Source organism: Euleptes europaea, chromosome 13 (assembly GCF_029931775.1).
Source record: "Euleptes europaea isolate rEulEur1 chromosome 13, rEulEur1.hap1, whole genome shotgun sequence".
Classification (NCBI taxonomy): domain Eukaryota; kingdom Metazoa; phylum Chordata; class Lepidosauria; order Squamata; family Sphaerodactylidae; genus Euleptes; species Euleptes europaea.
The window spans coordinates 2,502,197-2,523,356 of NC_079324.1; the positions used below are offsets into that span (position 1 = coordinate 2,502,197).

General features: G+C 46.8%; 1 protein-coding gene across 1 annotated transcript in view; it reads left to right on the forward strand.

Moving 5' to 3' along the window:
- The window catches only part of NALF2 (NALCN channel auxiliary factor 2), a 97,632-nt gene that overhangs the window by 69,412 nt on the left and 7,060 nt on the right, over positions 1-21,160 (forward strand). Inside the window, exon 2 of the mRNA XM_056859715.1 lies at positions 9,878-10,049. Within this exon, the coding sequence (XP_056715693.1) occupies positions 9,878-10,049 (172 nt within the window). The remainder of the gene's footprint in view (positions 1-9,877; positions 10,050-21,160) is intronic.

A 21,160-nucleotide genomic window follows, 5' to 3' on the forward strand; every position in this document is an offset into this window, starting at 1 on the left:
GAATATTGAAACATATATAGGGTGGATACAATGGGGTTGATTGGATTATTGGAAACAAAGACACAATACCGAAGCAAACTACCGGTAAAGACTTGAGCAAAAGTATTCAGAGTAAAATGCGTGCGTTAAGTGGCTGATATTCCCGGGCTCCCAGTATTGTTCTGCGGGACCTGGTATCAGATCGGCCATTACCGGGGTGGGTCTCCATTGAGCTGCAGATCTTGGGCAGGAGACCAGGTGCAAACGGGGAGGGACGGAGTACAAGAGGACTCCATTTTGTCCGTGGGGGAAACCATCTTGTTTCTATCCGGGGCCAGCGGAGAGCCTATCTGACAGCTGGAGATCACCCAGAATTACAACTGCTTTCCAGATGGCAGAAATCAATTCCCCTGGAGAAAATGGCTGTTTGTGAGGGTGGACTCTCACATTATACCCTGCTGGGGTATGGCATTATACCCTGCTGGGGTCACTTCATTTCCCAAACCTTTGTCGCGCACAACCTTGCCATCCCAAGGCTTCTTCCTGAAATCTCAGTGAATTTGCCAATCTGGAGCTGGCAACCCTGGGGAACTGATCTCTATAGTTGGGAGATCTGTTGTGATTCCAGGAAATTTCCAATGTTTGCACTCATGTCCTGAAATGAAGACAGTACACAATACATGGGTTTAAATAAGGTTTATTTACTAGGAAAAGTTGAAGGCAGCAGGAAAAGAAGAAGACCCAACATGAGATGGATTGACTCTATAAAGGAAGTTTGCAAGGACATTTTTTGAGGTCATTAGTACATAGGGTCGCCATAGGTTGGAAGTGATTTGACATAACACATACAAACTAGGGCTTATTGTGAGGCTTCCCATTGCATTTGCAAGCATTTTGGCAACCCGCCGTGGTTCCATGCTAGGGTTGTGTATTTGGATATATCTGGTCCAAATATGTATCAGAAAAATACCTTACCAGTATTTTCTGGATATATTCAGGTGTCCAAATGGTATCCAGGATTTTCAGGATACTGGGAAATAAGTCTTGAAAAATCCCAGAAATATTTGAGTAACCAGGAATATCAGGAACCAGTGTTTGAAGGCTCCTTGGACTGTTTTTTCATTATTATTTTCTGTGCGTCTTTGTCTCCCTGGGGCATCAGGGCCAGATTTCGATGAAGAGAGGCCCTAGGTTACTCCTCTTGTGAGGCCCCTCCCAATCCCCCACCCTCATGACTAGAAGAAAATGGAAGAGTGTTATAAACAAAACTGAGTGAAGCCAAGGATGATGACGGGTATTTAAAATTCTGCAATTCACAATTTCTCCTCTAAAGGACATAAGATGTTATTGTTAAATACCATGGTGATTTAAAAAAATGCATAAATGTTAAAATTAACCCTGAAAAACTTTTGCAATAACTGAACTTTGTAAACCTTTTGTGGAGTAAGCACTAATTTTTAGGAAAATGAAGTTGTAATGTTATTCTTAAAAAAACAAAACCTTGAGTTTACAAATAATATTGCCTGGGAAGTGTAAATAATATGATCATGATTACCTGAAGGAGGAGAAATTATATATTAAAAAGAGGAGGGGGTAACTCTGTTAATCATAGTATCAGAGAACAGAGATTTACCACCTCATCATGAAGGTTTGAAATAATACAAAACAAACATACCTAAAATTAAAAAGAACCTTGGACACAGACTAAATATTCTGGCATGTACACATTAGATACTATATGCAGATCCTTGGCAAATATATTAAAATGTCTGCTATGAAAAGCTTGCCTGGGTTGTGAAAGCAGGTGTAATCCCTGCAGCTTCTAACTTTTTGTAATAGCATTTCAAATTTGCCAAAGTATTTTATAGCCTTTTATCCAAACAACCTCCATGCAAAGTAAGCCACAGTGTAATAATAATAATAATATGTTTCAGGGGGGACCTGGCGGGCGGCTGCGATGCGTGCCGGCTGTAGAGGCGCCTGAAGGCCGGCCCAGGTGAGCCCCCGTGGGTGGGGGTGGGGGGCTTCCTGGGCAATCGGTGGGGGGCACTCGCAGCCCCGCCGCAGCGGCCGCAGCCCTGGCCCAGAGAGGCGGGGCCAGGACCCCCCCTGAGGCCGCCTCCTCTGGGTGGAAGAGCTCGCCCGGCGCCGGCTGCTGAGCGGCCTCTCTGGCCCCCGCTGGCTCCTCCCGGCGGGGGCCCCCGGGTGCGGAGGCAGGAGGCAGCCCCCCAGCCTTGCCAGCGCTCTCCCTCCGGGAGCCCGGCCGGCGGGGCCAGGAGCACGCGGCGGTGGGAGGGGCCGGCCGGCTGGCGCCGCTTTGGGGCCTCCTCCTCCTCCCGCCGGGAGACGGGCACCCAGCAGCACCGCACAGGCAGGCCAGGCGGGGCTCAGCGGCAGCACCTCCGCTGGGCAGGCAGATGGGCCCCGAGGCAGGCAGTCCCTGCCAGCATCTCCACTTGAAAGGCACCGGGCAAGGAGGGGACGCGAAAGACCCTTTCCTGCCGGAGACCCTGGGGAGCCGCTGCCGGTCAGAGGAGACGAGACCGACTTGGATGGACCAAGGATCTGATTCAGTGGCAGGCTGCTTCGTGCGTTCATGTGGAAGCTCCTACCCCAAATACTGGTGGCCCTGGCAGGTGCTTCTGGCCTGGAGCCCTTTCCAACACCGCTGCCCTCCCCAACTCTCCTTCTGCAGGGAGACCCCCAACCCCCACACACACCAGTGGAGAGCCAGCTCCCCCCTCTTCGGCCATGGCTGGTGGGCAGCAGGAGCTCAAGAGGAGCCACTCCATCATCCCTGGCTTCCTGCTGGTGGAGGTAAGCCCTCGGCCGGCCGGCTGCCCTCTGCGGCCCCAGCGCCCACCCGCTTAGGCCCCCACCCGGCGCCCAAGGGGAAGGGGCAGTCAGCAGCGGTCCACAGCCGCTCAGACCAGTGTTTGCAGGGAGCCTGGATTGCTGTGGGGCCCTTGGCAGCAGTTCAAAGCCCCCCCCTTTCCTGGACTCTGGGCGGCTGGGGCTTTGAACCGCTCCTCGCTGGAGCAGTTCAAAGCCCCCCCCCCTTTCCCAGACTCCCCGCCGCCCAACTGCTCCGTGTTGGCACTTTGCGATAAATAAGTGGGTTTTGGGTTGTAGTTTGGGCACTTGGTCTCTAAAAGGTTTGCCATCACTGTTCTAAGTTATCAACGAGGATAGATGAGAAAGAGTTGAGACCAACAGTGCATTCCTCAAATGCGCTGGCAGCCATGGCGAAAGGCCTTAGGAGGCCGACGAAGGCCTCCGCCGCCGCAGGAGCTCACACCGCCGGCATCCGGACGGCGCACGCCGCCATGAGTGGCCCCAGCGCCGGTGTGAAGGCTGGACGCCAGTCCCTGGGCGCTGCAGCAGCAGCGCTGGGCTCGGCCGCTGCCGCAGCCTTCTGCCAACCTCCAGCCTCCGGCACAGGCTGCAGTGGCAAGCCGAGAGGCGTTCTGGTGCCCCAGGAGGTGTTCCGGCTGGGGGCGGGGCCGACATTAGTCAGCCTCCCAAGCCTTTTCAGTTCGGGAATGCCCCTTTTTGCTTTTCACAAGATACGCTATGAGGGTTGCACAGGTTTTTGGCACCGGATAGAGGTTTCGGCTGTGCCAAAACCTCTTTAGGAGGCAATTCCGCTGGGTTGCCTCCTAAGCCCAGTGCCGACATTCCTTTCAGGAATGCGCTGTAAGATTGAAAAATAAAGGGGAGAATTAGAAGTGGGACTGAAGGAATGTCAGATCATGAAAGGAATAGAGAAAAATGAAGGAGGAGAAATGTGTGGAAAATAGAGAAATTAAGGAAAAGACAACAAAGTTTTTATTGTTACCACACACTACCAGGGCTGCCCCTTTGCAAGATCTGGCTGTGCAAACTATGGAGCTGGGTGGAACTAAAAAGGGGAACTGCTGGATGTAACAACCTTATTGGGAGGCTTCATTCTGGCAGGGACTTTAGCTTGTCCTGGCTAGTCATGCCTTGCTCCGGTGCTGGCTTGGTGGATGGGTTTAGCAGGACCTGAGAAGCAAGAGTTTCCTTCAGCCTCCTAGTAAATGTTGCAGAAAGGCGCCACCAGCAGAGTCAGAATTACTCCTGTTTACTATGCTCTGCCTTCCCTGTGTCCCTAATGGCTGTAATGCAGATTGCATGAGTTTTTAAAAAGTACATGTGTTCCATGACTGAAGCGTGACGCTGGCTTCAGGAGCCCTCCAGTTGACTTCAGGAATTTTGTCCCCCCCCAGCGCCCCCAGCGGCCCTGTTTACAGGTACAAAGAGAGTACAGGCTGTGAGAGATTCTTTGCTCAAGTGGGTGACTTCAGTGATCTACAACCCCAGGGAATACATGCCTTCTTCACTGGTGGTTGAGAAGATGCAGTTCACCCACAGAGCAGGCATGAAGTGGGCAGCTATGTTAGAAACCGAGGCACAACCAGTCCATGACTTGCAAACACAGGCCGCTACTATGCAGGCACAAAGCTGCTTGGCGTAACGTTTTTTAAGTTGAACATCAAACAACATTGAGGCTTAAGTCATGTAAATGTGGAGCTCAGTCAAAGTAAGTTCTGCTGACAATTATGTTTGTGTTGAAGTTCTCAGAATCTCTAAATAGATTTGAAAAGGTCTGTAGAACAGAATGCTTGGCAGAATACATTGATGGTGCCCTCTAGTGGAGATGATGGGAATAAACCTGGGAAGATTTCAATAGAATAGAATTATATTCCCTTCCCATTCTCTCTTTATCCCTCATTTGTATCTAGACAAAGAACAGTTTTCTGTTCTTACCACTAAGGCCTCTCCAAATAGTTAATGCTACAATATAACTAAAGACTCATTTAGTCTTGGCTCTTCTTGTCCACATGGGTGGCAGACTTGTTAGGATGGTCTACCAGAGAGCTATAAATGCATTTGATTTCCATAATGCATCAACAGTAAAATAAAGGGCTGACAGGGGCTAGTGAGAAAGTCACTGACCACCATTCTCTCCCCATATGTCATAGATCTCATTTCCCTAATTACTGAGGAACTAGCAATCATGAAACAGGTTGGGTGATATCTAGGTCAAAGGTGAAAGGCTCATAGTAATTGTAACCCTGCATGCCATAGAATTCATTGAAAGATGATGTTGACTGCAGTGGAGTGAAGAAGTCTTTCTTCTTTGCAAATGTTACATCAGCTGAATTGTGTCATGGGGAGCTTTTCCAAGTGGTTTAAGACCTACTCGTTCCTGATCTGGATCCTCTGAAAGGTGGTTCATCTGTTGTTCAATGTGATGTTTCTCTCCATTCTTGGCATATCAAATTGCTTGCACTTGACACAATTTGAACTCTGTCTTAATTGCAGAATCTATACCAGTAGTGTCCAAAGAATCTTCTTGTCACAATTGCTTTGATCATTTTGGATTACCACCATGACTGAAACTGACAGGTTTCTCATGGTTGTGAAGGCCATTACATGTAAGCTAGACCCTTGCCTTTCTTTCAGCACATTCCTGAAATGCGCCAGCAGCCTGACCCAAAGGCCTTAGGAGGCCGAGAAAAGGCCTCCCCCGGTGCAGGGGCCCATACCGCCAGCTCCCAGAAGGTGCACGCAGGCGTGAGTGGCCCCAGCGCTGGGGTACAGGCCCAGCCGCCAGTCCCCGGCCACCACCACAGCAGAGCTGGGCCTGGCCGCCGCCGCCTCCCACTGGCCGCCAGCCGCCAGCCGCTGGCACAGGCCACAGTAGCAAGCCGGGAGGTGTTCCGGCACCCCAGGAGGCATTCCCGGGGTTTTCTGGTGCCAGCCCGGGGGCGGGGCCAACGTTAGTCGGCCTCCCGAGCTGTTTCGGCTTGGGAACGCCCCTTTTTGTTTTTGTCAAGATACGCCTGCTTTTTGCTGGCATATCTCCTGTGCAACCCTATGAGGGCTGCTAGTTAGCTAAGGCTAGTTTCCATGAGTTGGCCTTTATCCTGACTAGACAGATGTCTCTACTCCTTGAATGGCATCATATGGGTTGTGCAATATAGAATTTTAGACCTTTATAATATGTACTTTTAGACTCTACTAGAGTTTTTAACAAAAAAAATTCTGTATTGTTTTAAATTCATTGAATGTTAATTATATCGTTGTCATGCAGGATGTGGGCCACCCTGAGCCTGACCTCGGCTGGGGAGGGGCGGGATACAAATCAAATAAATAAATAAATGGTAACTAAAATTATTCATAGCTCTTTAATTGAGGGTAGGTTTCAGCATTAAAAGAAGAAATTGTTCAGCTATTGCTAAAGAAAACATTGTCAAACAAGGATGATTTTATGAAGTTTAGGCAGGTATCAAATGTCATTTTGGGGCAAGTGGATCAAACTCGTGGTGGCAGATCAGCTCTGGCCTTTCCTATATGATACTTCATCCTTGAGCCTTTTCAATCTGTTGTCAGACCTCTCAAGGTAAAAGATGTGATATAATACCTTAATAACCATAAATCCTAGAATTCAGAGACGCTTGGGAACAATCAACAGACCATAGTAGAATTAAGGCAAGACCCTTAACAGCTTAGCCAAACTGGAGACTGGAATTCAGCTTCCATTCCCACCCTAATGACTAGAAACCTGCCTTTTCCTTTTGGAGATATAACTTCAGAACACTTAGAATCAACAGTAGAATTAAGGCAGAATAGTAGGGATAAACACATTTCATTGCCCTTGAGCTTAGAAGCAATTAAACGAGTTTCTGAGACATGGTGCGCTTTAATTGGTGGAAGAGTCTTGTGAGACAGAATGAAAAACCAGCATCAGCCTGGTTGGAATCAGCCAGACTGTGTGCAGATTCAGCAGCTGCAGTCAATAAAATGAGCTAAAGAAGAAGGCAGTAGAGGAAGAGGAGTCCTGATTTGAGGATAGGGGGGATTGATAGTTTCACATGTATGCCCAGTCAGCGTCTTCAAGATACAGAACATGCCAAGGAAGACCCTGACCAGAAGGAAGACTTGGGAGCAATGGAAGCACAGTTTGGGATGGAGGCTAGAGAAAGGGAAATTGGCTATTTGAACTTTTGTGTGTGGGAGGAACTAGCATAAAGATGGCCAGCTCCCTCCCACACAACAGTAAAAAAAGAAAAGAAAAAGAAAAAGTGTGCCTTCATTACAAACGTCCAGTTAAATTTTCTTATCCTTTTAAATAGTTAATTCTTTAACAAACATTTTTTATATTTTGTTCATGTAATCCCATGGCCTCAATGTTTGTTTGTCATACACATACTATAAACCAAGCTACTAGAGTATAAACTAAAAAGTGTGGTTTATATTTAAAGGGTAAATGGTGACAGCAGAAAACAAGGGGATGTATAGACATATAGACAAGACCATTCTCCACCTAGTGGTTGTGTGTGCAAACCAAGCATACCCCCACCCTCTGTTATAATGTTAAGGAAGAAGTGGTGCAATGGAAAGTGAGCGAAAGAAGCATCATATGGACAAAAGAGTGACTGCAGAAGGGGGGTAGATACTCAATGCAGACAGTAGACAAAGAGAAGACAAAGGAGTAATGGGGGCAATGCACTGTGGGTGAAATACAAAATCCATTGGCCCGATTTTTTGCACAATTATATATTGATATAGATAAAATCTGATGAGTGAACCCTATATACATTAAAACATAATAAGGCTCAAGATTATATACATATTTGAAACCTTAGATATGTACAACAAACATTTTTCTAAGACTTGAATTGCTACAAGAGACATCTGAATCCCAGTTTTGATCTAACATCTGCTTCCCTTGCATGAAAAAATGTCCAGAAAGAATTAAAAAACACAACATTTTTTGCTACTAAGTCCTTTGGGGATTTAATGTGCAAAGTAAAGGTCCAAAATTCTTCCCAGGGAAGATGTGTGTGTGTGTAAAGTGCCGTCAAGTCGCAGCCGACTTATGGCGACCCCTTTTTTGGGGTTTTCATGGCAAGAGACTAACAGAGGTGGTTTGCCAGTGCCTTCCTCTGCAAAGCAACCCTGGCTTTCCTTGGTGGTCTCCCATCCAAATACTAACCAGGGCTGACCCTGCTTAGCTTCTGAGATCTGACGAGATCAGGCTAGCCTGGGCAATCCAGGTCAGGGCCCCAGGGAAGATACCTCTGTTATAATCCAGACTGAAACTATACTTCAGGAATTTGCAGGGATTTATTGGAGTTTATTGGATATGCATCATAGGAGCTGAGCAAACAAGATGCTGAAGAGTTCCTCACAGACATTAAAGATTCCAGAGCTTTCAGATTTGAACACTGGAAGAAAACATCGCTGTTCAAGAAGTGATGACTACCATTAAAATCTCAGGAAAAACAGAGCTCCAGGTCTTGATGGTCTAACCCTGGAATTTTATCAAGTCTTTACTTTTTTATCAGTCTTTTAGTCAACTCCTGTTGTTACTACACCCCCACAAACACGTGGATATACATTCGGGTTAACATGGGAAAACATCTTGCATATTTGTGCAGGGCGCAGCAAACCTGGATCTTTTACCTAAAGAGGTGGCTGTGAGTAGCAAGTCTTCAGTAGGAGAAGGATGGCAGATGGACAGTGTAGTGTAAGAAGGATGATACCACATAATTGTTGCACTGTTTGCTTCAGTTCTGTCTTTTAGATTTCTGGTTGGTTCCAGATTTCTGTCACCCTAATCCTAATGAATTGTTTATGGAATGTCCCATCCCGTTGATTGTATTGATTTACTTTGTGTAATCTGCCTCGAGTTCCTGTAAGAAAGGCGAACTGTGAATAATGTTAGTAGACAAATCAATAAAGTGAAAGTCCACTCTGCTAGGCCATTCCAGAGCCCTCCCACAGAAAAAGTCCATGATAGTTGCAATATGGATAATCTTAAAACAGAGGAGGGCGACAAAGATGGTGAGGGGTCTGGAGACCAAGTCCTATGAGGAAAGGTTGAAGGAGCTGGGTATGTTTAGCCTGAAGAGGAGAAAACTGAGAGGAGACATGATAACCATCTTCAAGTATTTGAAGGGCTGTCTTATAGAGAATGGTGCCGAGTTGTTTTCTGTTGCCCCAGAAAGTCGGACTAGAGAACCAACGGGTTGAAATTAAATCAAAAGAGTTTCCATCTGGACATTAGGAAGAATTTTCTAACAGTTAGAGCAGTTCCTCAGTGGAACAGGTTTCCTCGGGAGATAGTAAGCTCTCCTTCCCTGGAGGTTTTTAAGCAGAGGCTAGATGGCCATCTGTCAGCAATGCTGATTCTGTGACCTTAGGCAGATGATGAGAGGGAGGGCATCTTGGCCATCTTCTGGTCACTGGGGGTGTGGAGGGGTATTTGTGAATTTCCTGCTTTGTGCAGCGGGTTGGGCTTGATAACCCTGGTGGTCCCTTCCAACTCTATGATTCTATGAGGGCACCGCCAGAAAAAGGCTCTCTGAAGTCCAAATCTGGCCAGCAGGAGACACAGTTCAATAATTATGAGGGACAAATGGCAATAAAGGACTTTAATCCAGTATTTTGAATTGGGCCCCTGGAAGCAAATCGACATCTGGTGTGGTCGATGCAGCACCGGAGTTATGTCTTCCAAGTGGCTGGTTCCAAACAGAAGTTGCCACATTTTGTAGCGACTGACTCTTCCAAGACATCAAAGGTAACGTCACATAGAGTCTGTCATAGTAGTTGCATCTGGACTTTATGGTAGAATATATCAGCCCGGCTGGGTCAGGAGACTCTAAACAAGGGCCCGGTTTACAAGCTAGATCAGTTGCATGTACAAAGTTTATTTTAGTTTCCGTTTGTTATGAATTTATATTGAGAGGTATGTAAAATGATGGAAAACTGGTCTGTTAATCTCTGCTCTTTTTTCCCACTGATAAAATTGAGGTTCCAGTTCCTTTTCCGCATCTGCTGACGCACTGTGGTTTCCTTCTTGCAGGCTGTCTACAAGGCTTGGCTGTGCTCTGAATATTTCAATGTGACACAGCTACAGTGCCAACGCCGGATACCATGCAAGCAATACTGCCTGGAGGTACAGACAAGATGCCCCTTTGTGTTGCCTGACAATGATGAACTGATCTACGGAGGGCTGCCTGGCTTCATCTGTACAGGTAAGACTCAAAGAGATCGCCAGTCTTACCTCCTTGCTCCTCTGGCCTCTTTGAAAACAGCGCTGTGTGCCAGCCCTATGCTGGCACAGCAAGGGCATAACAGGTCCATCCCCTCAAAGGAGCCCGCAGAGGCCAGCCACGAACTGGACAAACACCTGGCAGTGGGGGCCCCAAGGACAGCGACTGCACCGGTGTCCCCAGCAACTGTTCTGATGTGCCCACAAGATCTCACAGGGATGCGGTGCTGCAGCTATGATAGACAGGGGGAACCACCCAGCCACAGGTGGCAGCCATGGGGCCATGGCCCTGAGGAGATGTGAACAGAGAGGCGGGAAGGGGCAGGAGCAGGCACCGCTGGGCCATGCCTGTAGCACACATCCCACCCCCATAAAGGCATGGACCCTGGCCATACAGAGTGGAGGCAGCAACACAAAAGGGGGGGATGCGGCCCTGTCACCCTGTACACTGGAAACAGCCCTCAGCAGGTCCAGCGAGAAGCAAGCCCTCTGTGAGGCAATGGGTGTGACCCCCAGGGAAGTGGCACGGGGAAGGCAAAAGGAACATGGGGCCACCCATGGGTGCCCAGCAGTCATCGGCAGGGGTGCCTCCTGGTACCAGATGGACCCAGGGGTGCCCCCGCTGACCGCATCCACTGGTGCTGGTGGAGTGGTAGGGGGGAACAGAGGGACAGTGGCTGGCATGAGCCCCTGGATTACTGCTAACAGGTCTGCAAAAGCAGCCCCTCGATGCCTGCCACCCATCCGTGTCCCCAATGACAGCCAGCAGCCTTTCAAGATCCCCAGTAGCTGCCTCCTGAGCTGTCATGAGGTCCTCCAAGCACGGCTGATCCCAGGGTACAGTGACCCTCCACTCATGCCGGGAGTCCCGTTTGATGGCCATCCCCATGTGCTGCACAGGGTACAGGCTCCATACCAGAGGGCCTGGCAGTGGCTGTGAATCCCCAGCCCCACCAGTTGTCACACTGGCCACATCAGCCAGGGCTGGACCAGGGCACACTGTGACCCCACCCCATCCGAGGACATGGAGACCATGCTTCGGGTTGAACGACCAACCCTGAAACAAAGCCTTCCCTCAAAGGCTTCGAACAAAAGGTTAAGTACAAAGTGTGACTTCTTTCATGAGTTGGGCCCGTCACAATTTGTGACAGGCCCAACTAAGGCAATCAAAGAAGCTATAAAATCCTGAGCCAGTCCCAGTGAGGGATCCTCAGTATGAATGTTGAAGGTCCCCCCCCCCCCCCAGAACAATCCATCTAGGAGTCTCACTACCACATCCAAGAGTATCTCTGCCAACTCTGGGGGGGGGTGCCAACTGGGGAACTGGGTGGTTGGTAAACAAGCAGGATACCTAATAAGTACCTAAGGAGCACACATTCAATGCCCATGATCATTTGCACTGGAAGTCTGCAGAAGTTGAAGGACTCATGGAGGATAATAGACACACCTCCAGATGTGCAGGAATAGTGGAGGACCTCATAACCAGGTGGTGTTCATTGGGAAAGACATACCACATCATTTTCCTTCAACTATGTCTTTGTTATGTAAGCCAGGTCAATTTTCTCTTCCTATAACATCCCATAAAGGCGAACAGTTTTGTGCCTCACTGATCTAGTATTGCACAGTATTAGTGTATTGATGGGGAAAATAGGAGCCTTGTATTGTCAATTCTGGTGTTGCTCACCAAAGGTGGGGGGACCTTCTTTCACCCTAGGGATGCACCGTGGTCATGAAGCCAGACACCCACCAGAAAGGACCTTGATGCTGCACCCACCCACCACATCATGCGGGATCACTGCACACAGCATAACATCAGCAATGGACAGACCCCACCCACCCACCCATAGGGAATGTCCTGGGCCATGAGGGCACGGACACACCAGCAAGCCAGCCTGAAGGAGTGGTTCCATTTCTTCAGGGTGGAGAGATGGAAGCGGGGAGGGGGGGGGAAGTAAAGCAATAGTGTGTGTGTGTGGGGGGGGGAGAATGAAATGTCCCTCCACAGCAGTAAAAGACAAGGGGGAGGAGCCAGGGCTCTTTCCAGGACTGTTTTGGCCTTTGAGGGAGGACTTATTGGGGCCAGGCCTGGCAGCAACCACTGGGGCCAGGCCTGGCTACTTGGCAATGTTCAGCAGCAGCCACCCTATAAAAGCCAGCGTGATGTGGTGGGTACAGTTTCAGAGTAGTTCTGGGAGACACTGGTTTGAACCCCCGCTCTGTTAGTGTGTTCACTCACCACGGGCTGGTTAAATACTTTCACCTTAACCTATCTCTCAGGGCTGTTTGGGAAGATAAAATGGAGGAGAGGAGAACAATGTAATCTGCTTTGGGTCCCTGTTGTGGAGAACGGGAGGGGGGGATACATGAAGTAAATAATAAATATAGGTGAAGATGGGGGCGGTGCAGTTAAAGTTGGCAGAGAGTTAAAGAGATGCTCTATGACATAGTAACATCAATATATAAGGATGTTCTATCTATCTGTTGTTTTTAAAGCTGTTTAAAAGATTTTTAACTGTTTGCTGCTTTGAGGGCCCAAATTGAGTGGAAAGGGGCGACAAAATGTTTTTAAGTTAAGAAATAAATAATCAGAACTCCAGATGCGACCAGGGGGCATCAGCTTAGTCTGGAACACAGCTCCTTATTATACTGATGGTACTGTGTCAGATTTAGATCATCTATCTACTATCTACTACTATATCCCGAGCCGGAGATATACATGGAAGATACACATGGATACACATAGCAATTGCTGATTGTCAGCGTATGCACAGAAAATGCTCTTTGGAAAACTGGAGGGAGGTTTAAACCCCCCCCCCCCAGTTTTTAATTTTAGGTTTTTCAGCATACCTAGGGGGTTCCCTATATCTGCAGAAAAACCCATTGGGGAGAGTGTACCTCTTATCTGCAGATTTAAGTATCCGCAGGCAGGGGGCACAGTTCAGAATTAGATATATAGATTTTGAAACCCCCCTCCCCAAACAATCTGTGTTGTATTTCACTTTGGATTCTTAAGACATCATCAGCTACAGTCTTGTTTTTCTTTGATTTTTGAATTTCCCAGGCAGTCGCATTTCACTCTTCCAATGGATCCTATTTATTTCTGTATTTCTGTATTTGTGTTATTTACAATCCATCTTTCTCACAGGAACTCAAGGCAGATTACAAATAGCGAGTCAGTTTGATCAACAAAGTAGGACATTCAATAACCAATGCATTAGGACTGTAGAAGTCTGGAACCAACCAGAAATAACTGAAGCATAGCATAAGTATTAACATGACACTTTGAGCAGTGCAAAAATTACATAAAAGGATCCTACTTACAGTAAGCTACGTATGGCGGTATAGACCACAGTCTTTAATCATTTGTCCAAGTAAGTTTGTAAACTGTTTTGTACAGAACAACTGTAGTTTGTGGAAGGCCAGAAGAGGGGGAGCTTTCCCGACCTTCTTAGGCAGGCCATTCCACAAGGAAATGGCCACAAGAGAGAAAACGCACATACAGGCAGTGGTTGATTTTGCCCATTTGCAGGTTGGGGCACCCACAGAAGACCTTGCTGACATCAGTGAAGCTGTTGTCATGGACCATGGGGGATGTAAGAGGGACCCAGGGCCACAGAGGGCTTTGCATGTTCTAGCCAATGCCTGAAATCGAGCCTGGTTAAAAAAATGGGCAGCTAATCAGAGTGTCTGCGGAATGGGAGAAATATGCACGCTCTCTCCACCTCCCGATAATAGCTGAGTCGTGGCATTCTGCACCAGCTGAAGTTTCTGGATTGATTTTGAAGGGAAGCCAATGTGCAGAGCATTACAGTAGTCTAGTCTCGATGTTACTGTGGCATGGGTCCAGGTGGCCAGGTCAGCCGTATCAAGGTACAGGGCCATCTTATGGGCTAGGCTGAGTTGGAAGAAAGCCTTTTTTGCAGCTGCCAGTAATAAGGTTGGATCAAGTATAACCTCAAGGCTTTGAAATGAGTCAAGAAGGGCCAGTTGAACTTGAGTGTTGCCTGGCACAGGTAAGGTGGCTTCCAGCTGGCACGAGTCTCACCCAGTCTAGCGAAGGTGGATTCCAGCTGGTCCCATGAGGGCGGTTCCTGGCTGGCACAGTTTTGCACAGCCCAGCAAAAGTGGCTCCCAGCTGGCACAAATCTCACCAGCGCCCACGAGGGTGGCTCTGGCTGGCGCAAGCCAGGCTTCGGGCCCAGCAGAGCTCTCTGCAAGTACAGTGGCTGTCTGGGGGAGCCCTTTATCAGGGGCCCCATGGAACTGGATGCCTTAGTCCACTTGACACATCAAGCCACTTGACACTGAATCAGACCCTTGGCCCATCAGGGTCAGTACTGTCTATTCAGACTGGCAGCGGCTGTCCAAGGTCACAGGCAGTGCTGAATCTTTCAGTAAAGCCATTTGTCTCCAGATGGTATGGAGTGGTTGTCAGATATTTCATGTCTCAGATTCTGCTTCAAATGCTGACAAAGTTGCTTCCTAAATCTGTTAACATTTCTGAGGGGCAGCTCACTCTGGCAAAGGTACTTGAGAGAGCATCAGAATTTATTTCTGTATTACTGAGAGGAATGGCCTCTGGGTACCTTGTGACAAATTCTACTATAGTCAGGATGAATTTTCCCCCTTTTTGTTGCTCTTCCCCCTCCCCTCCCTTCAAGTTGCAGCGGACTAATGGCAACCCCCCCACCCCGGTTTTCAAGGCAAGAGTCATACAGAAGTTCATTCTTTTGCCACTTGAGTCCTCAAAATAATCATTCTTTTACCATCTGCCACTCCAAAATCTTTGCAGGCTCTCTGAAAACGGACAAAGAAACATTCTATGTCATCTCCACTGTGGTATTCAGGAATGTTTTGGGTATCTTTCTTTGGTAACTCCTCACCAGCGCGGCCTAACTCTGCCCTAATGTGTTGTTCCTCCATCCACAGCTTGCCGGTTAGAGGACCTTCAGTTCCTGGAGCTTTCTGCAGTCTCTTCTCGCACTTTATTCTTTTCTCTCAAACATTTCTCCGGCCTCAACTGAATCATTTCAAACTCCAACTTTCTCATATTGGTTCCATACTAGTGGGATCCAGCCAAAAGACATCTTCCTATTTAGAGACTAAGTGGCTGAATATCACATTCTGAAGCAATTAAAATAATTTTGTGAGATACTTTTTTTACAGAATGCCTCCCAAAAAGATAAGGGATTGAGCTGAAAGTGGTAGGACTGAGAATGGAAAAAAGAGGCATGACAATTAGAAATCTGGAAAATCAAGCAGGAGATTTAGATGCGGGGGGGAGAGAGATCCTGAAAGGCTTGCCTGCCCCCTTATTAACCTGCCTGAACATGCTGCCCCCGCCTTCTGAGATTAGGTGAATGGCAATGCAGTGGAGGGCTTTCTAACTCTCTCCTCAGGGCAGACTTCTTTCTCCCCTTCTGTTGCCATCTCTTTGTTTGTTTGTTTGAGGTTCCCTCCATAATTCTTCCTTCCTGCCCAGAGTTTTAATGTTTTTTTTTAAAAAAAATTTTATGTAGTTTAGTTCTGGTTTTGTTTTAACCATGTGTTGTTGTTGTTGTTGCTGGTTGGTTGGTTTTGATGGTTTTTAAATTTGTTTTGATGACGTATATTTTAATTTGTTAGCCACCCTGGTGGCTCTTGTGAGAGCAGCAAGGTGAGGGAGATTATGTAAATAAATAAATGAACAAACAATAAAATAGCATATCCACTAGGACAACCGTTCTCTTCCCCTTGTAGGGAGTTGTTTGGAACTGTGTCTGCAGTCACAGGCAATGGGCCTTAGCGGTGTTTGGTCTGCAGTAAAGTAGGCTGGAGTGGAGTGGAGTGGGCTGCCTGCCACCCTACATCTCCCGCTTGCAGAAGAGTGGATTGCACTGACATAGTATGGTGCTGGCACTGTGGTTAGGAAATGCCAGCTTATCTGCCAGCCCCAGCCCTAGCATTATTTGTCATTATTGCTAGCAACTTCTGTGGGAACCAGGTTTGTTGAGGCAATACACAGAGTATACATGGGAAGACCACCAAGGAATACCAGAGTCGCTCTGCAGAGGAAGGCACTGGCAAACCACCTCTGCTAGTTTCTTGCCTTGAAAACCCCATAAGGGGTCACCATAAGTCGGCTGCGACTTGACGGCACTTTAAACACATACACCATAATATATGCCTTTGTTATTTTAAACCACTTGATTACTGTTTTCAGGAAAGCAGTGTATAAGTATATTAAATACTGCTTGGTCCAATTACACTAATTTGTTTCCCTGACATACTGTGATATAAAAAGAAAGAAAGAAATAGTATATTAATCATTAACTATATTCAGGTATCATGGAGGGAAGGCAGCATGGTATAGCCCGATCTCATCAGCTTTCAGAAGCTAAGCTGGGTTGGTACTTGGATGGGAGACCACCAAGGAAGACTGTGCAGAAGAAGGTAATGGCAAACTACCTGTCTTGCTCGTCTGCCTCCAAAAGCCCCTTGCTGCGACTTGATGGCACATATTGAGATATCATTTAGATTATCTTAATAGAATGTGATTAAATTATATTTACTTCAGGCTCACCTCTTACCAGTCCCCATAAATATGACCAAATTTATTAAAAATATTTATAGAGCTTCCTAAGTAGTGTTAAACCTTCTAATTCCATTGACAATAATTGGTTTAACTCTATTTAAGATTGTACTGTTAGTCCCCATACATTGATAAACCTATAAGAAACACATTTAAATTAATCAATCCATCGGATTAAATCATAATCATATTAACAGCCATAAATATTCCCAAAATGTGTCTGAGTGAGATCAAATCAGTCCAGTCTGTCACTTAGTTCTCCAAAGTTCCACCAAGTTATTTCCTTAGTATTAATTTATTTAGATGTTTATACATATACATTAAATTTACAAGTTTACAAGGTTGGAAGAGACCACAAGGGCTATCCAGTCCAACCCCTGCCATGCAGGATCCCACAATCAAAGTGCTCCCGACAGATGGCCATCCAACCTCTGCTTGTGTGTGTGTGTAAAGTGCCGTCAAGTCGCAGCCGACTTATGGCGACCCCTTTTGGGGTTTTCATGGCAAGAGACTAACAGAGGTGGTTTGCCAGTGCCTTCCTCTGCACAGCAATCCTGGTATTCCTTGGTGGTCTCCCATCCAAATACTAACCAGGGCTGACCCTGCTTAGCTTCTGAGGTCTGACGAGATCAGGCTAGTCTGGGCCATCCAGGTCAGGGCAGTCTCTGCTTAAAGACCTCCAAAGACAGGGACTCCACCACCCTCCGAGGCAGCGCATTCCAGCATCGAACAGCCCTCACCATCAGAAAGGTCTTCCTAATGTTTAGGTGGAATCGCTTTTCTCTTAGTTTAAATCCATTGCTCCATGTCCTAGTCTCTGGCGCAACAGAGAACAAGTAGTTCCCTCATTAACATGGCATCCCTTCAGATATTTAAACATGGCTATCATGTCACCCCTTAACCTTCTCTTCTCCAGACTAAACAAACCCAGCTCCTTAAGTCTCTCCTCATAGGGCATAGATTCCAGACCTTTGACCATTCTGGCCGCCGTAATCTGGACACGCTCCAACTTGTCAACATCCTTCTTAAATTGTGGAGCCCAAAACTGGACACAGTATTCCAAGTGAGGTCTGATCATTGCAGAATACAGAGGTAGTATTACTTCCTTTGATCTAGACACAATACTCCTATTGATGCAGCCCAGAATTGCATTGGCCTTCTTAGCCACCATTGAAGGGAAGGCACCCCGAAAGTGCCTTGGGGAAAGCATGCACGGTGCTTTGAGGGAAGAACACATACAGTGTCTTGAGTTCCAGAGATCAATCTGAATTGCCCCAGTGATCTCTCAGTTTATTAAGCAATAATACAATGGATAGCAAAGGTCAATCAGTGGTTACACAATGGAACTAAAACAAGGCATACCAAGATTAATGATTAATGAGATAAAAAGGAAAGAAAGACAATGACACATTCCATCTTGAAGTCAGCATCCTTAGAGCAAACATTTGGCTGTCTGGTACCTGGATTGATGAGCTTAGTAGATATTAATCCTTTTAGAGTTGCTAATCCCTTTAAGGCTGCTCCACTGAGGTCATTAGGGCACAATACAGGCAATAGCCTTGTACATTATATTTCCAAAGATGGGACCTAGAAATTGTTGGAGCCAGTGCATAACGTGCCCAGGGTTTTCCCAGCGGATACCACACGTGACCACAAGAATAACTACACTCCATATCACACTGTTGACTCATGTTCAGTTTGTGGTCCACTAAGACTCCCAGACCTCTTTCACATGTACTGTTGTCAAGCCAACTATCTCCCATCCTGTACTTGTGCCTTATGTTGTTTCTGTCTAGGTTAAGTACCTTACACTTCTCCCTATTGAAATCCATTTTATTGCTTATGGACCAGCTCTCCAGTCTATCAAGGTCATTCTGAACTCTGACCCTGTCCTCTGGAGTATTAACTACCCCTCCCAACTTGGTGTCATCTGCAAATTTGATTAGTGTATCCTCTATTCCATCATCCAAGTAATTTATAAAAATATTAAATAGTACCAGTCCCTGTGGCACCCCACTGGTCACTCTTCTCCAGGATGAAGTTGTGCCATTAATGATTTGGGTTCGGATGGTCAACCAATTACCAATCCACCTAACAGTAGCAGTGCCCAGCCCACATTTTACTAACTTTGTTCCAAGAAGATCATGGGGGACTTTATCAAAGGCTTTACTGAGCTCTGCTCATGACCTGAGTTCGATCCCGACGGAAGTTGGTTTCAGGTAGCCGGCTCAAGGTTGACTCAGCCTTCCATCCTTCCAAGGTCTGTAAAATGAGTACCCAGCTTGCTGGGGGTAAAGGGAAGATGACTGGGGAAGGCACTGGCAAACCACCCCATAAACAAAGTCTGCCTAGAAAATGTCGGGATGTGACGTCACCCCATGGGTCAGGAATGACCCAGTGCTTACACAGGGGACCTTTACCTTTTTTTTACTGAAATCAAGGTACACTACATCTACAGCATTCCCTTAATCTACCATACTTGTCACTCTTTCAAAAAAAGATATGAGATTAGTTTGGCATGACCTGGTTTTGAGAAACCCGTGTTGACTGTCAGTGATCACGGCATTTCTTTCTAAGTGCTTACAGACAGTCTGTTTAATTATCTGTTCTAGTATCTTTCCTGGTATTGATGTCAGGCTGACTGGGCGATAATTGTTTGGGATTTCTTTTTTCCCCTTTTCATTAAAGTTTACAAAAAATCTGTTCAGAAAAAAAGAACAAAAACATATTGGAGAGTAATAATGACTTCTTCTGAGCACAAGCAGCATTACTTGGGGAAAAAGAGGTGCTCTTACATTGGAGGTCTTAGAGTTCAAATACACAGTCAAGAAGGTCTCTTCCTGAAAATTATTAGTGGGAGGAGAAGAGGGCATTTCGGACTGCCGTGCCTGCCTTCGACAATCTTTCCTCTGTTAGTTCTTCCTCCACTGGCCAGAGGGTATAGCATCATAAACAATGGTCATTTATGCATGGAAGTTTTACCTGAGGTTCATTGCTCGCTGGACCCACACTTTCCTGTCAGGAGCCTATGCACCAGCAGTCTCCAAGCTCAAATCAGGAAGTATTTGAATCCCCACCCCTTGAAATGCTGCTTTGTAATTAGCTGTAGTGAAAGAAAAAATTTCTCCCCCTAAACCCAATTGCCACATAAAAAAGCACTTTAAGAACAAAAAACAGAGCAATTTGAAAAGGGGGGGGGGAGAAATCCAAGCCTTGGTTTAAAAAAGCCTTTCTTTTGCTCAGACAGAGCTCCGAGGAAGCAGGAAGTATTTGAATACCCGCCTCTGGACATGCTGCTTTGTAATTGGCTGTGAGAGAAACCAAGCTTGTGTGTCCCGTGCTTTGCATTATGCATGGGGATTTCACCCGGGCTGAGCTCAGGGGAGAGGGAAGAATCGGGTTAACGGAGGAATGGGAAGTCCCGGGATTTCTGAAGGCTGGCAGCGAGGTCATCTCTAATGGAGGGGAAACTCATTCATAACTCCAAGGAACAACAGAGACAGCTGGGGGGTGGGGGTGGAGTGAACCCGAGTGAAAGTACCCATGCATAAACAACCATTGACACCTCTGAGAAACAAGGGAGTATTCCGATAGTGCCAAAGAAACATCTGAATTGCAAGTTGAGAAGTGGTTAGAGTGGGGGTACAGGACAGCAACATGGAGATGCAAATGAATGATTGAGGGCCAAATGAGAAGTGATGGTGTCCTCATGGCTGCCACCACTATTCTAAAGTCTTGACTGGGCCCCCAGTGCAGCAGACTGAGACACGTTTGGGTGCCCCCAGCACCTTATCAAGTGCCCAGATGGCAGCACCCCCACACTGTACTATTTTTAGCACTTGAAAAGGTGTGTGTGGGGGGAAGAAGCACTGTGTTGTGGGCCTGGCAAGGATTGTGCCCTGGCAGAATTTTTGAATGACTGTAAAATGGGGTCGTCGTTTTTGCGGCAGCCATGAGATGTCATCACATGTAGTTGGCCCTTAAAAGGTAGGGAATGAGGTGATGAGCAGGAACTGGAAATGCTAGAAGAAAGGAGGGCTGCCACTGCCTCGCCTACATGGAATCAAAGAGCTGGAAGGAGCCTTAGATGCCATCTAGTCCAACAGAACAAAAGAAGGATTAAATATTGGTCCCCTTTAAGCTGCCATCAGCCTTCGTCCTATCACCACAGTCTAGCGCACCTACCCTGCTGGAATCACCTAGCATAACATCCTGTTACAATGCAGGAAAACTAAATCCAAAGTATCCCTGACTGATGGCTGTCCAGTGACTGCTTGAAAGTTTCCATTGAGGGGGAGTGGATTGACTGCTTTGTCAACCACTGGTAGCATTAAGAAGTTTTTCTTAAAGTTCAGTCAAAATCTACCCTCCTGTAAATCTAGATCTAGTCTTGCCCTCTGGAGGGCTCTTCAGGTTATTTGAAGATTGTGTCCACCACCCCCATTTTGTCTTCTTCGGGCTAAACACTCAAAGTTCCTTCAACCTTTCCTTGTGGTTGTAGAGCTTGTTTTCTATTTTTTTAT